At 49.2% G+C, this 16865-nt stretch overlaps 1 protein-coding gene across 1 annotated transcript; it reads right to left on the reverse strand.

Moving 5' to 3' along the window:
* Positions 1–4227: 4227 nt before the first annotated feature.
* Positions 4228–12001, reverse strand: LOC110195569 (uncharacterized). Its single transcript, XM_020968399.2, has 3 exons — positions 11332–12001; positions 8465–8611; positions 4228–5205 (listed from the first exon to the last, which is right to left on the reverse strand). Exons 1-3 carry the CDS (start codon positions 11627–11629, stop codon positions 5003–5005), a joined length of 648 nt encoding a protein of 215 aa, XP_020824058.1. The 5' UTR covers positions 11630–12001; the 3' UTR covers positions 4228–5002.
* Between the last annotated feature and the right edge of the window lie 4864 nt (positions 12002–16865).

The following is a 16865-nucleotide window of genomic DNA, read 5'->3' on the forward strand; positions in this document are numbered from 1 at the left end:
AGGAATATTGTAGCCAAATTCCAGAATTATCAGGTCAAGGAGAAAATCCTGCAAGCAGCCAGGAAGAAACAATTCAAATATCGTGGAACCAGGGCAGCTAAGTGGTGCAGTGGATGGAGCACCAGCCCTAAAGTCAGGAAGACCTGGGTTCAAATCTGAGCTCAGACATATAACACTTACTAACTGTGTGACTTTGGGCAAGTCACTTAACCTCAAATGCCTCACCAAAAAAAAAATATTGTGGAACCACAGTCAGGATTATGCAGGACCTTGCAGCTTCTACATTAAAAGATCAGAGGATATTCCGTAAGTCAAAGGAGCTTGGATTACAACCAAGGATCAACTACCCAGCAAAATCGAGCATAATCTTTCAGAGGAGGAGATGGACATTCAATGAAGTAGGAACTTCCAGACTTTCCTGATGAAAAGACCAGAGCTCTATGGAAAATTTGATCTTCAAATACAAGACTCAAGAGAGGCACAAAAAGGTAAACAGGAAAGGGGAGGAAAACATACTATTCAATAAGGTTAAACTGTTTACATCCCCACATGGGAAGATGATATTTATAGCTCTTGAGAACTGTATCTTTATTACAACATTTAGAAGGGATATACATAGACAGAGGGGATGGGATTAAGATGACTTATATGTGATGATAAAAAACCTAATAAAGTGGTTAAAAGGAACTGTAATGGGAGAAGGGGAAAGGAGGAAGCAGAAAGTGGTAAGTTACATCACATGAAGAGACACACAGACATATTACAGTAGAGGCAAAGAAGGGAGGGAGATGAGCATTGTTTGAACTTTACTCTCATCAGATTAGGCTCAAGGAGGGTATAACATACTCAGTTAGGTATAGAATTTTAACTTGCCCTATAGGCAGTAGAAGGGGAAAGGGGAAAGAAAAGGGAAGGGAAGATAGAGGGGAGGGAAGAAATAGTGAGGGAAAAGGGAAAGAAAAGGAGACTGATAGAAGGGAGGGCAGATTGAGGGATACTGTGGTCAAAAGACAATATGCTTCTGGCCAGTGTCATATAATGATTTGCCTGGATTTTCTGGGGAGGAGCAATGAGCCAGAGAGGTAAGAAGCAACTCCCCTCCCCCCATCCTGGATTCACCATCATTGCCACATAGGAAATGTTGACATAAGGGTTACATAAGGAAAATGGACTTCTGGACAACAACTTGGAGGACTGTCTCCAGTGGTCAAGGAGTCATTACTGTGGCAGTGCTCAAGGGGAGACTAAAAGACCCTTTCACTTGTTGAGATGTTGAATTACTTTGTGCCATGCAAAGCAGCTCACCATGTTTGTGTTTGTTAATGATTATGAAAGTCATAATTAAAAAGAAAGAAAGAAGAAAGAAGAAAGAAAGAAAGAAAGAAAGAAAGAAAGAAAGAAAGAAAGAAAGAAAGAAAGAAAGAAAGAAAGAAAGAAAGAAAGAAAGAAAGAAAGAAAGAAAGAAAGAAAGAAAGAAAGAAAGAAAGAAAGACACGTTTTAAGTTGCTGCCCAGGTGTGCAGGGGGTTGCATTAGTCACTCTCCAAGGTCCTTCCAAATAACTCTGAGATTCTACTATTCTATGGTTCCAAAGGCTGGGAAGTGGGTCACGAAATCTCCAAGCTGGAAGGCATGTCAATAGCCGTGTGGTCTAAACCTCACCTGAAAAGTCACCTGATCTCAACCACAGCCTGGACGACTGGTCACTCAGCCTTTTCTCTAAGACTTCCAGTGAATTGGGAAGCAGCCCATTGTACTTTGGGACAGTGGACATTATTAGGAAGCTTTTCTTTGTCTCAAGCCTAAATCTACTCTTTGTCAACTCTTACCCAATGCTCTTTGTTCTGTCCTCTAGGTCAAACAGAACTAATCCTTATTCTGCAGAATATCACTCTTCAACCCCTACCATCAGATCCCTGTAAGACCTCTCTTCCCCAGGCTGCTATTGGAGATGCTTTCAGACCCCCGTTACAAACTCTGTTCTTGAATGGCCAACATGCCACAGTCACTTCCCCTTCTCTGGGCCTCAGTTCCCTCCTCTGTAAAATGAAGGGGCTACAAAGACTTTAATAATTTGCAGGACTATTAGACAAAAACTTCTGGAAAACTGAAAAGCAATATGGCAGATGTTAGGATTAGTCCAACATCTCAAACTGCACACTAAGATAAGCTCTAAATGGGTACAAGACCCAGATGTAAAGGGTAACTTAAAAGTTAAGTCAGAGAGGCAGAGAAGGAGGGACCTTTCCCAGCTATGGACAGAATAAAGTTCCTGACTAAACCCAAGACAGAGAAAAGCAGAGGAGATAAAAATGGACAATTCCGACTTTCTGCCCTTGGCGTCCTCTAAAAGCAAAGTGAGAGGGGTCAGCCAAGAGAGGAGGCATCTGAGCCTTTGCTGGACAGAACAGAATCTCCTGGAGATCAAGGAGATATTTCATTTTTGCCTTTCTTTTCTCCAGTGTGTAGCACAATGCCTGGTATGTAGCAGGTGTAGGCACTTAACAAATGTTTAAATTGGTTATCTATGAATAATCCTGTTAACCATCTGCCTCCACTTAGTTATATCAAACCATATGAAGAAAGAGGAAGTATTAAGCAGGGAAGAGAGTTTGCCTGGTCCTTTCCCCACAGCCATGTGGTTGGCACAGTGAAAAACAAAATTCAAGAATTCCAAAGTTCCCTTATCCAAGCATAATCTGTTGGCTTTCTACTTTTGCCTTCTACCTCTGCCTTCTAATACCAAGCCATCCTCTTCATCCATACCATGGCCTCCAGTCCTCATTTCTCTCCTTGATCATCTCCCCCATACTTAGCCACTCTTCTTTTCTCTACCTTGACCCCTTGGTAAACCAGTTCAACTCTAGACTGTCCTCTTGAGTCCCTCATCCTGTTATTTCACCAATTACTCACAGCCAAGCCTCAGCCTTGGATCACTCCCCATTTACTACCTTTATTCCTATCTATGTATTTGTGAATAAAGGTGGAGAAAATCATGAAATTGTTCTGGATAGGTCCAACACAAATTTACATTCCATAATCTGAACTGGGCCCTCACTGCTGCTAGGCAATCGTACTATGCCTCCTCCATCAACTCACTGTCCCACTCACCACAGCTGTTCTTCCAAACTTGCTCATCCTTCCTCAAACCTCCCATGGCTTCCCTTCCCCCACTCTCTCAGTTGGGGTCCTTACTTCATATCTTACAGAAAAAAAATTAAGGCCATTTGCCATGAGCTCCTTCTTCTCTCTTCCTCATCTCCTGTCACTCAAGTGTCTGTTGTCATTTACTGCCTGTGGGACCTTGGACAAATTTTTCTCATAGGTTCCTGTCTCAGAGGCCATCAAGTTCAACCCCCTCATTTTACAAAGGAGGAAACTGAGGCCTAGAGATGTGAAATGACTTGCCCAGGATCACATAATAGTAAGCACCTGGAAGGAAACATTTAAACCCAGCATCTTTAACTCTCAGCCAGTGCTTTGAGTTTCACTAGGCCATAACTGATCTTCCCTTGACAGAAAAAAGCAAGCAAAACTGATACAGAATCTTGTCTAGTAATACATTTATATGTTATCCATAATATACTTACAGAATTTTCAGAGGACTCGAATCTGGGACAGCCAGCTACTCCACAGGCAAATCTATCGATTGTCACCAGCAGCACAAGAATGATAGGCAACTATTGGGCAGAAATGACCCAGGGACAAGAAGTCATTTCTGGAAGGAAGGAGGCGGGTCAGAGTCACTGTCTTCTGCCCTGGTCTGAACAGATCTGTTGCCCCGAGGCCCATGCTATCCCCAGCATCTGGCGCCAATTGTGGTACCAATAACCAACAAGGAAAGAGGGAAGGAAAGAAGGAAGGACAGACAAGATGTGAGCAGGGTGAGGAACAGGCCTGGAACCATTCCATCTTTAGACTTGGAGGACCTGGGGATGGCTAGCCCTGGAGAAGGGGAGACTTTGAGGGGACGTCATAGCCGCCTGCAAGGATTTCAAAGATTGCCGCGAGGAAGACGGGATCATAGATTTGTCCAGATTGAGATAAGGAAGATTTCCTTCCGACGTGATCTGTCCTACAGTAGAGTGAGTTGCTTCCAAGTTTAGTGGAGCCTCCTCTGGGCCTCAGCTTTCTTCTCTGTAATGAGTGAACTGGACTCAATGACCTCTCCCACCTCTCCTGGCTCTCAGGCCATGACTCTCTGGTTCTCTGACCTTCAACATCTTTCCAAGGACTGACTGGTTTCTGTCCCAGTCCTTTTCTTGACCCCACTGGTGACATGTAGACTTCCTGGGGAGGCTGGGCCCCTAGCCAGGAAGCTGATCCTCCCTCTGGGCTCTGCCTGCCCTTCCCTAGGATATCCTGAGCTTTTCTTCTGTCTCTCCTCCTGGAAAAGCCATCTACTTCTCTGGACTCCAACTCTACTCCTTCATTCATTCATTTGCTCACTCTTTACTTATTCACCCACTCACCCATTCATGACAGACTTAGTTAAAATCCAGTTCCTATTCCCTACTGACCTTGGGTAAATCACTTTTTACCTCTCTGAGGTTGCATCTGTAAAATGGGGATAAAGTATTAACACACAAGGCTGCCAGTGAGGAACAGGCAAGATCGTGTCCAGAGAGGGTTAAGAAAATGTTGCCCATTGTTTATTCCACAAACATTTATCAAGTGCACCCTTTATGCAAGATGGGATGCTTGGTAATGGGGAAATGAAGATAGATATGACCCAGGGCTTGTCCTAAAGGAATTTACAACCCACAAATCTGGAGAGGACAGAAACAGATCTAACCCAAGGGAAGGAGAATGAGGGGGTGCTGAGGGTAGGTCTGGGCAAAGAGGCAGGGGAAGTCAAGCAGGGAGGGGACCCGAAGTCCAAAGCCCAAGCAGAGCCGCCTCCCTGCTAAAGGAAAGACAGCCTGGGTGGGGGGAGAAGAGAGAGCTGGGGGCCAGCCGTGGAGATGCCTCTGCAACAGGAGTAGAAAGTCCCTTGGTTAAGACTAGGAGTTGAGTATGGAGGTGATGGATATGTCTTGGTTGATGACTGCAGATGAGGTGGTTCTCTCTTGAGGGATGACTGATGCGGTTGATTGCTGCCATGAGCTTCCACATCGCTTCTGTTTCTCTGATTTGGCAAACAGATCCTTAGGAGAGAGGTATGATATATTCCAGGTATATTTGTGACTCTTGAGACAGATGGTGCCTATGGGAAGAAAAGGTGGCACCAAGCTGGGATGGAAGGCCAGGGCAGAGAAGAAAGCTGATGGAGACCTGTACCGCCTGGCGTCAGGTGGCTTCCCCAAAGGATCCTCCCAACTCAGATATTCTGTGCTTTCTGTTCTAGGCCTCTAGGTTCTAGGTCAGTCAAGGTTGTAGGTTCTAAGGCTTCTTCTAGCTCAGATTGTCTATGTTCTAGGTTATAACGTCCCTCCTAGCTCTAATGTTTTCTGTTTTAAGGCCTCTTCCAGCTTGGACATTCTGTGCTTTATGTTCTAAGTTTCCCCTCAGCTCTTACCCTCTAAGACCATTGGGACAAACAGTGAGGAATCATTGCCCAGGAAGGTCCAATAGGGATGCAAGTGGAAGGGCAGGATTACCCTGAGGAGCCTCCCTGGGGTCTCTCTGGGTCTTTCTGGCTCTCAGCTCCCAACTGCCTAGCCCTGGTTCCCCTGGATCTGACCCTCACCAGCCACAATGAAGCTCAGGATTCCAAGGCCAGAGAGGTAGAAGGGCCACTGGAAGTGGAAGGTCCACCCTTCCTCGATGAAGATTTCCAGCACTTGCAGTCCAAACAACATGATACACAGGAACAAGGCCAGTCCTAGTCTGACACACCCAAAGTAAGCACACTCCCTGGGGAGCTGAGCACAAGCAGCCCCCACCCCTGAGCCCTGGGCCCAAGATGCCCTCACTGGAGTCAGCCTGGCAGCTTCCAAATGCCCTCCCCATATAGCCTTCCTCAGCTACAGCCAGGGGGCAAAAGTGGGGGCCTCTTCCTAGAAACCCCTCCCCCAGAGTCAGCTTTTGGGGAGATGTCAGCCACACCTCCAATGGCCCAGAAGATGACAAGAGTGCCCAAGGCCCTGACTACCCAAAGTGCCCTGGAGTGCTGCTGCCAATGTCTCGGGAAGGCTCCTGTTAAGAAGCGAAGAGTTACCTAAAAAAGACAGCCCATCACCCCACCTGCTTCTGAACTCCATCACTGTGGCCCCCAGACAAAAGAGAATCACCCAGGGGAGTGGGGGGGAGGGGGGGAGGGGGAAGCCTACAGGGAGGGAGCTTCTGCCCAGAAGAGGGAATAGTCCAGGGGCTCTCTCCTACGGCCACTCGCCCCCTTCTCACTCCCCATCTCCGGGAAAACAACAACAATAATGGTAATGATAAATAGCTCATCTTCACAAAACCCTTTCTTCCCAACAACCCTGTAAGAGAGGAAGTGCAAGGTAACATAATTATCCCCATTTTACAGGTGGACTAACTGAGCATGTTAGCTACCAAGTGACCCTGGGCAAAGTCCTTTATCCCCTGTAGGCCACGTGTAGGCCACGGTTTCCTCATCTGTAAAATGAGGCTATTAGACTGCAAGATCTCTGGAGTCCCTTCCAGCTCAAAAATCCTACAAACACATCTTATTGATAGGTAAACTGAGTCTCAAAAAGAGGAAGAGGCTTGCCCACCAGGGCGACTTATTGGTGGCACAGCCGGTCTGTTTCCTGCCTGTCTCAGGCCTTAGTCAGGGTGCAAAAGGGGGCTCCTGGGGGAATGTGCTGTCCTTTCTGGTTGTCACACTTGCCTTTTTACAGGAGGGCATGGGGGAGCTTTGGGCACCTCTCAAATCATGCCAGCATGAGAGCCGGTCTGCCAGGAAAGTGGGCCAGCCTTGGCCTCACATGCCTTAAGGGGACAGAGCAGAAAGAAGAGACATCTGGCATCTAGTCTTTGCTCTGCCACTAATTGGCAGTATGACCCAAAGCAAGGCACTTCCATGCTTTAGGCCTCAGTTTCCTCAACTGCAAAATGGGAATAAAAATAACCATGACAATAATAATAGCTAGCATTTCTATAGCGCTTTAAAGTTTGCAAAATGCTTTTACAAAAATCTCAATTTCTCCTTAAAACAACCCTAGGAGGTAGGCGCTATTATCATTCCCATTTGTAAGGTGAAGAAACTGAGGCAGACGGTGGGTAAGTGACTTGCCCAAGGTCACACTGCAGGGAAGTATGTAAGACCAGATTGAAACTCATCTTCCTGATTCCATGTCCAGGGCTCTGTCCACTGAGCCACTTTACTGCCATCATAATGCCTGTAAGAGTTGACATTTCTAGAGCACCATCTCCAAGCTAGGTTGCCTCCATTCTGGCCCTTAGCATTGCTTCCTCCTCACCACCAGAAATGTGGACGCTGCCCCTGGAGCCACCCTCGACTCCTGATGGGTGCATTTGGGCCTTATTTTGCCCAGAACCAGCCTCGCCTCCTTCCAGGTCATCCCCAGACCAACCCCCAGCCTCCAGCTCTCCTCCTTCCATTAAAGCGTAAGCTTCTCAAGGGCAGGGCTGACCATGTCACGGTTGCCTGTGTTTCTTTCCTCAGTGGTTAGCACAGTCCTTGGAACACAATCAATGCTTGAGCTCTCTCTGTCTCTGTCTCTCATTGTTATTATTATTTATTCTCAGCTAATGTTTAGATAGTGCTTAATACATGCCAGGCACTGTGCTAAGCACTCTGCAGTTGTAATCTCGTTTGATCCTCACAATACCTTTGAGAGGCAGGTGCTATTATTGTTAGTATTCCAATCTTACAGATGATAAAACTGAGACAAGCAGAGGCTTATGTAATCTGCTCGGGGTCAGCTAGGCTAATAAATCTCTGAGACCAGATTCGAACTCAGGTCTTCCTACTCCAAGCCCAGGCTCTATCCACTGCACTCTCTCTGTCTCTCTGTTTCTCTGTCTCTGTCTCTGTCTCCCTCCCCCTCCCCCCTCTCCCTCCCTCCCTTTCCCTCTCCCCTCCCCCTCCTCCTCCCCTCCCCCTCCCCCTTCCCCTCCCCTCCCCCTTCCCCTTCCCCTTCCCCTTCCCCTTCCCCTCCCCCTTCTCCTTCCCCCTCCTTCTCTCTCTCCCCCTCCTTCTCTCTCTCCCTCCCTCTCCCTCCTTCTCCCTCTCCCTCCCCCTTTCCCCCTCCCCTTCCCCCTTCCTCCCCCCCCTCTTTCTCCCCCCCATCTTTAAGATTCACATACATAGTCTCATTTGGTCCCTGCAACAACCTCCTGGTAGGTGCCATTATACCCATTTTACAGAGGAAACTGAACCTCTGTGACTTGCCCAGGGTCTCACAGCTAAGAAGTAACTGAGATTCAAACCCAGGTCTGCCCTCCACAGTCAGCACTCTTAAGTGCTGCATCCATAGTACTTGGCCCTCCCTGCTGCTTCCCAGCTCCAGCCCCTGCCTTCCACCATCCAGAACCTGAGACGTAGTTGGCAATGGAGAAGACAAAGTCCAGCCTGGAAACACGACTGAATATTCTTCGAAAGGAGCATATCATGGAGAGAATGAGGAGGGAGGTGAAGACCAGGTTCAGAAAAATGATCCCTCGAGAGAGGAAGAGGTAAACTGTAAGAGAAACAGAAGCTGTCCCAGCGGTCACCCAGCATTTAGGAAGCACCTACTGTGTGCTGTGCCAAGCACTGAGGATACAAAGACAGACAGGAGGCAGTCAGCCCCTGCCCTCAGAAGCTCACAGTCTTGATGCGGGAAAGAACAAGCAAACAACTCTGTACTAGACAGGACGAAATGGGGATGATCTGAAAGGGAGGGTACGAACATCACAGGGAGCCGCAGAGGCTTCTTGCATGAGGCCAGGTTTTAGGTGACACTCGAAGGAAGCCAGGGAAGCTGGGAGGAGAACACAGGGAGAGAACTCCAGGCATGGGGGGACGATCAGTGAGAACGTCAGGAATGGGAAATGGAACAAAGGCAGGGTGACAGGCTCACCCTCTCAGAAGATTGGTTTGAGTGGAGGCTGGACAGGAGTGGGGAGGGAGTTGAGGAGGGCAGACGCCGCCCCCCCCCCCCCCCCAGCAGCCACTGCAATGGTCAGGCGTGACAGGATGTGGGCTTGCACCAGGTTGGGGCAGCTCAGAGGAGAGGGTGGGGGTGGGGGTGTGCAAGTGATTTTATGAAGGTAGAATTGACAGGACTGGACAGCTGACCCAGGAGGGGAACGAGTGTTGGACTTGGAATCAGGAACCTTGGGTCTCAGACTCAGTCGTCCTTTGTTCTCGAAGAACACCCAAATGGCATCACTATGCTGGGGTCAAGGTGCAGTGTGCCTGACTGCGGCTGCTCAGACCAGTACCAGCCCGGGAGGCTCTGCCACAGGTCGGGCACACATATTCCGTGTGAACGTGTGGACTGGAGATGGCTCTGAATTTGCGTATCTACATTTCTTTGGAGCAATTCTGCTTCGCTCACAGAGCACATCGCCCTCTTTGATGTGGGCACACCTTGCTGGGCGGTCCTGTGCCAGGGGCTCCCATGTCACACAAGTGATTCCAGAGTTCTTTAGAGAGACCTTGAGAGTGTCCTTGTATCACTTCTGACCTTGTGTGAGTTCTCTATAAAATAGTCTTTTAGGCAAACATATGTTTGGCATTTGAACAACGTGGCCAGCCCATGGAAGTCACACTCTCTGCAGTAGAGGTTGAGTGCTTGGCAGTTTGGTTTGAGAAAGGACCTCCGTGTCTGGTATCTTATCCTGCCAGGTGATCTTCAGCATCTTCCTGGGATAATCCACATGGAAGCGATTCAGTTTCCTGGCATGGCACTGGTAGACTGTCCAGCCTTCTCAGGCACACGACGATGAGGTCAGCACAACGGCTCTGTAGACCTTCAGCTTGGCAGTCTAATCCCTCTTCTGTCCCACACTTTCCTTCGGAGCCTCCCAAACGCTGGGCTCCCAACACTCTGGCAGATAATCAATACCAAGAAAACACAGGTGCTCCATCAGCCGGCACCTCCCCACCCACACATGAAACCATTGTTTATAGTAAATGGAGAAATTCGGAATGCCAGGGAGAAGTGCCCTTACCTTGGCAGTACAGATGCGCTCACTGCCAGACATCGAAGATGGCAAGGTCATACCCTGTGGCCACTCCAGAAAAACGTGTATCCAGCTCGGACTTCAGTAAGCTGGCCTTCAATCACTCAGGGCTGCTATTTGGATCCGATACTTGCTGAGTTCTCTTGCAACAAGAGCTCTTCATCTTTCAGGTCTACTGGATTTTGTGTCATGTCTAAGTGTGTGCGCATTCCATGTCCCAATGGTGAGCGGAATCACTGCTGCAGGAGTTTTTGTACTTATTTTTGTTTCGACTGCAGGGTGGGATTTCTCACCTGCTGTGGTAATCAGACCAGGATTAGGTAAGCAGATGATTTTTAGGGCACCTTTTCTAGCCCCTTCCTCACTCTAGGAGGTGAAAGATGCAGTCCTTAAAAGGCCACTCAGATACCCAGTGGGCTGCCAGATCCTGCTGCTACTTCCAGGAAGATGACCTTGTGGGCCAGGCCGCCTGTGTGCAGGGTTGTGGCTACAGCTCCCACTGCATCTGCAGCTGCTGCTTTGCACTTGCCTATGGCCACAGGATTTGAGAAGGTAAAATGGAAAAATGGCATGGGCGATGTCTTTTGACTTGTGCATAAATTGGATTTAAGTGAGGCAGAGTTGTGCGAAGTCTTCGACCTCACTCTCTCCTCCAGAATCATCACCGTCCAGTGGCATGACAGCATCAAGATGGTTGGTGATGGCCTGGGCTGCAGCGGACGACCTTGGCATCTTCGGCATCTAACCCAGCTCTAAGCACTCCATAGCACCTGGTTCAGCCACCTTCATGACCATTGAAACAAACTGTTCTCGTTCACCCATTCCACCAGGGGCTTCATGTGCTTGGGGTAGACACCTCCCTGATTCACCGAAGGGTTTGAGACCTCTTGGTTACCCTCAACCTGGTTTAGCTTATCCATTGCGATGGTTTACTGGGGTGTGGCCTCTGCCCATGCTACGGCTTCTCAGAGCGTCAGGGGAGAGGTGGGTGGCAGGGAAACACCAAAGGTGAGCAAGCAGCCCGCACACTCCAGGTGCTCATCCTCCCTGGGCACTCTACGCCCCAGCTCCCCCACTTCCGAGCTGAAGGACTTTGAGGAAGTTCCTTCCCCTCCAGACCTCAGCCCCCTAAGCTGGCTGAAGCCCCTTGTTCCAGAAGGACCCTGAGCCCCAGGTTGGGTGAAGTGCCTTGGCCAAACCTCCTCTCCCTGGGGGTAGATGACTGGCTTACCTGACAGGTCGTTGGGGTTCAAGCACTGGACGCAGTTGTCCCAGAGAGCAAAGTTCAAGGTTATGTTTTGCCATAATTCCTTGCGGGAATTTTCTAGGGTGATCCACCTGGGGTGGATGCAGATCACAAGCATGATGAGCCAGCTCAGGGTGGTGAGGATGACAGCTGTGAGCCTCAGGCTTAACAGATTCCTCTTGGTAACATAATATTGGATTTGAATGGGGTACATGGGAAAAAGGGACCACGAGCTACTCTTCATGGATGGCTCATCCTTCAGAATATGGGGCACGATCTTCATTTGCTCTCGGATACAGCCCCAACACTAGGCCCTGCGGCACCGAACTCAGTTTGGCCTCTTCACCCTGGTGAGTCATCCAATACCTCCCCTCCAAACAGCCTCAGGATCTGAGCATGAGCTGGCCATCGCCTTCCCCTACTTGGGGACCAGTCCACATGGCGCCCACCTGCCTGCCCGTCTGCCTGAAGCCAGTGAGGTCCCTGGGAGAACAGGACAGGAAGCCCTACAAAGAGCTTGCCCTCCCCAGAGGCCCTCAAAAAGGGCCTGCTTCTGTTCCCAGAGACCGGTCCCTGGGCCCTCGTCAGCTGGCACTATGCTTTCTGCCCTTATGGGCCTCTTGGGATAACACTGTCCCCAGACCTATTTCTCACAGTTAATTCTAACTGTCACGGAACCTTGGTCCACTTTCCTCCCCGCTTCCCAGTACAATAAACATTTATTAAGCATCTACTGTGTACAAGTCGAAGAGGAGCTATTTTCTTTCTGTCTTTGTATCCCCTCACACCGAGCCAAGAGCCTTGCAGCACAGTAGGAGCTTAATAACAGTTTGCTGAATTGAATTAAATTACAAAGCCATGAACTCAATGCTAGAGATAGAGAGAAGGGCCCTTCATGCCAAGTACTCCCAGCCCCTCTTTCCTCATCATATAGTGGAGGGACATGCCGTGTCTGCACAAATGAGGACCCACTAGGGGGAGGTGGGGAGGGGCAAAGAATCTGAGATTCAGAGCTGGAAGGGACCCTCTTCCCATTCTCCAGATGAGGAAAGTGAAGCCCAGAGAGGTTAAAGGTTTGGTGGAAGTCCCAAAGGTAGGATCGGAACTGACCCACATCAGGAGCTAAAAGGAGAGATTCATACAAAAATCTGGGAAGGGAGAATGCACTTTCAGCCAGGGTTTGAGGGTGGCGGGAATCAGGAAAGGCTTCATGGAGGAAGGGGCACTTGAGCTGAGCCTTGAGGAAGAATGATTCCAATGAGCAAAGCTGAGGAGCAGCTAAGTTCCAAGTGTGAGCAATAGGCCCTGAGACTTGCAGACCCTCAGAAGTAGATGCCATCTCAGAGGCCTCTAGGCCCACCTACACCTGAATCAGAGTCTCCCGTGAAATTTCCTCAAGTGCTCCCGTGACCTCTGCTCCAAGATCACCTGTGACAGGTAGTCTGCAACCTCCCTGGAAGACGGCTCTCGTGGTCAAGAACTTTCTCCTGCCCTCCTTCCAGGGGCCACCACCAAGAGGGGCACCAGCCCGTGGCTCTTCCTCTTTCCAGGCTCGCAGCTGAGGGGCAGAGTAGGAAGTTACAGAGATTGTCCCCGGGGGTTTCTGGTGTGTCCCCGCTCAGCCTGCAGGACCTCTCTGGTGCGGTCTTCCTCGGACCCCGAGGCTCCTTACGCATCTTCAGGTTCACGGGGTCACAAGATTGTGGGAGCCTGCGTCTAGAAAGGGAGCTCAGAGGCCATTCAGGTCAGCCTTCTGGTGTGACAGATGTGGAAACTGAGGCCCAGGGAGGGGAAGCCGTCTGCCTAGCTTGCCTGTTGCCCCAGTCAATGGGCATTTGATGAATGCCTGCTATGCACCAAGCAGACCCTGCTCTTGAGGGACTCAGAGTCCAGCAGGGGATACGACACACAAACGACCATGTACAAAGAAGATAGAAGTGGGATAAACTGAGGATACTTGAAGAAGGAAGTCACGAAGGTTAAGGAGAACTAGGAAAGGTGAAGGAAGTCCCAGAGGCAGGAGGAGGGCAGCCAGGGAAAATGCCTGGAGTCTGGAGATGGGGGAAGAGCCAGGAGGCTGGAGGCACTGGATCACAGAGGGTGAGAAGACTGGAAGGGGGTCTGTGTGAATGGGCAGGGGGCTGGGCAGGAAGGGCAGGAAGGGCAGGAAGATCCTCCTAAGGAGCCACTGAAGGTCAGTAAAGAGGAGGAGGACATGGTCCTAAACAGAGGAAGTTTCAGAGACAAGATATGGATCCTGAGGGACCTTCTCCAAGGCATATCCTCTCTCCCCTGGTATGCCTGGATCCAGCCACACTGATGCCTGGGGAGTCTTTGGCCTAAGCAATGATACTTCCTGGGTGGGAGTTGGTAAAATCAAGTCCCAACACTATCCTGAGAGGGCCCGAAGTCAGAACCTGCACCTGATTTCCTCTAGTGATATTTAGGCCACTTCTCATGGCCCAGCACAGTGCTTTGTACACAGTAGACGCTTAAAAAATCCGAATCTATTGACTGGGTCCTACTTTCCTCATTAGTAAAACAAGAGGGGATGGGCCCGATGGCCTCTGCAGTCCCTTGCAGCTCCAAATCTACATTCCAAAGGGCCTTTTCCACTTTAAATTGTACCAACCTGTCACATCCTTTTCTTGTTTGTGCGAGGGTATATTTGGTATAACTGGCTTCAGAGTGGAAGAAAACAAAGGATCCAGGTTCACATCCAGCCTCTGCTGCTTAAGGCCTATTATAACCTTGGACAAGTCGCTTAATTTGTTTGGGCCTCAGTTTCCTCATCTGTAAAAATATGGATGTTGATGGCACCTGCCTCCCAGAGTTGTCAAGAGAAAAAGATGAGATAAAGCTTGGCCAACCTTAAGTGCTCCATAAATGTTAATTGCTATTACACCACGTGAAATCATGCACTCAGCCAACGCCCAATGGGCGTGATGACTTGCCTTGAATACATATCCAGGGTGGGTGATTGAGGGAGTCCAGAGAGCGCCAGGGAGCCGCCATCTTCTTTGTCTCTAGTAACTGTCCGGGGGCACATTTCTTCCCTTTCAAGGTCTCCCCCAAGGCTTCTAGAGGGAATCTCCTACTTCTCTACATTACTAGAGGGGGGGGTTGGGGGTGGGGTGGGAATAGTTTAGTTCAAGCCAATGATTGTTTCTTAAATGGTTCCTGCATAAAAGGTGAAAAAAAAGGTAGTATCTGTCCTTAGGAAGCTAATGGTGTCCTGAGGGTGACAGAAAGAACTGTCGGGGTCCAAGGGAGAGTCCAAGCCAATGATGATGAGAAAGTGGAGGAAGCAGAGATTGGGGGAGGAGGCTTTATGGAGAATAAAGCAGAGACTCGGACAGATAGAAAGGGGGGGAGGCATGATAGGGTATCTGGCCTGCTGGTCTTGAAGACACAATGCAATTTCTGCGTTTTTGGGCAGCAGGAGGTGAGAGCTGCTGTGTCTGGGTGCCCTGCCCATGTCCAAGATGGGGTATTGGACACGAATGACATTTTTCTACCTCGGTCAAGTCTTTGTAGTCTAGGATTCGGACATTCTATTTGGGGGTTAATAATAAAAGCCACGTTCCCCAGTGGCTCCAAAGGGGACGATCATAGCTAGCTCACTGTTACCCGGCTTAGTTCTCTCCCACCAAACTCCGGCCACACAAAAGGTAATGACCAATAATGAGCAACATATTTATTAAGACAAATAGTAAAATAGAAGTGGAGGGAACTGTGCAGTTTAGGGTAGATAAGAGGAAATACAAGAGTAAGTGAGCCCTTCTACTTGGGGGAGGTCTAATCTCAGCTTCTTCTTTGCTGGCTCCTCCTCCAGATCCTGTCCTCTAACCATAGGGGCTCTTCATGGCTCTGTCCTGGGTCATCTTCTTGGTGCTCTCACTGGCAACCATGGATTTAATGACCATCTCTATGCTGAGGATTCTCAAATCTGCCTCTCCTGCCCCATTCTCTCCACTGACCTCCAATCTTGCATCACTGACTGTCTTTCAGACATCTCAAACTAGATGTCCATCTTAAACTCAATATGTCCAGAATGGAACTCCAAGCTTCCTCCTCTCCTACCTCCCCAACTACCATAGAGGGCACCATCCTCCTCCTGGAGCGTAGTCCTGGGCTCCTCACCCCCTCTCACCGCTCCCTCCTTGACATCCAAGTGGCTGCCGAGGCTTGCTGATTTCAGCTCTGCAGCATCTCTCTGATGACCCCCTCTTTTCCCTTGACACTGCCCCCACCCTGGTGCAGACTCTTATCATACCACACCAGGACTGTGGCAATGGCGGCAGGTGGGTCTGTCTGCCCCAAGTCTCTCCCCACTCCAGTCCATCCTCCAGCCCCTAGAGTGATTTTCCTAAGGCCCAGGTAAGGCTACGTCAGCCCCCTACACAATAAACTTCCGTGGCTCCCTATTGCCTCCAGGATCAAATATAAAATCCTCTGTCATTCAAAGCCTGCCCCCTCCTACCACACCCTCTTCCCTCCAGGCACTCCAGCGACCTAGCCTCCTGGGGGCTCCATGAACAGGCCCCTCCATCTCTGGGCTCTGGGTATTTTCTCTGGTTGTCTCTCAGGCCTGGAAGGTTCTGCTTGCTCATCAATGCCTAGTGACTTCCCCGGCTTCTAAATTTGACTACAGCCTGTCCCCACCTGTTCTAGTTTTATCACATTTCTTCCGTCAATTATTTCCTATTTATCCTGTCTGTATCTTGTTTGTACGTATTTGTTAGAAGGTTGTCTCTCCCATTAAATCATGAGCTCCTTGAGGACAGTGACCGTCTTTTGCCTCTTTTTGTATCCCCAGCACCTGACACATAGTAGGCACTTTAAAACATTTGATGGATTCCAACATTCTTTGCCCTTCCTGCTTCTCTTGTCTCAGTTTCTTCACATGGACTGAGAGATCTTTCAGACAATCAATAGGTGGCATCTTGCTCGCTTTATGTACAAAACATATGCATCACAGGGGTGGCCATCAGAGAAGCCGGGGTGGTAGTGCGATGCTTCTTTGCTTCTCAGACAGAACGCTTGGTATTTCATCTCTGTGACTTTGTCATCCACGTCTGCAATTCACTCTGTCCCAAGAGTCTCTGGCTTCCTTTAGGCTTAGCTCAAGCCCTACCTTCCACATCCAGTCTTTCCTAATTCCCCTCACTGCCAGTGTGGCCTTCCCCAGCTACTCTGTAATTATCTGGTGTTTGTTAATTAATGTGTCCATTATTATCTCTCCCGACAGACACTTTGGAGCAGAGACTGATTCATTTTTACCATTGCATGTCCTGTGCTCAGCACGGTGCCTCGTATATAGGAGGGGCTTAATAAATGCTGGTTGATTACAAACCAGGTGCTAAGCTCTGTTGTTTCTAGCTTCTCAAGGACCCCAAGTACCTGTAAGTGTCTGTCACCCTGGGACAATATCTAATCATTGTTGATTAAATTCAACTGAAGGAGCATTTAAAAAAATAAGTGTCTATCAATGCCCTTTGTTTTTATATCTCATACTT

Source organism: Phascolarctos cinereus, unplaced genomic scaffold, assembly GCF_003287225.1.
Source record: "Phascolarctos cinereus isolate Bilbo 61053 unplaced genomic scaffold, phaCin_HiC Scaffold_9;HRSCAF=440, whole genome shotgun sequence".
Classification (NCBI taxonomy): domain Eukaryota; kingdom Metazoa; phylum Chordata; class Mammalia; order Diprotodontia; family Phascolarctidae; genus Phascolarctos; species Phascolarctos cinereus.

What these genes read in the sequence shown, in the direction of transcription:
- LOC110195569 (XM_020968399.2), bottom strand. Translation starts at nt 11,629, where the DNA reads ATGAAGATCGTGCCCCATATTCTGAAGGATGAGCCATCCATGAAGAGT. An exon ending in GAACCCCAACGACCTGTCAG is followed by an intron (nt 8,612 to 11,331) that starts GTAAGCCAGTCA and finishes TTTCTCTTACAG; the next exon opens with TTTACCTCTTCCTCTCTCGA. An exon ending in CATTGCCAACTACGTCTCAG is followed by an intron (nt 5,206 to 8,464) that starts GTTCTGGATGGT and finishes TTCTTCCCATAG; the next exon opens with GCACCATCTGTCTCAAGAGT.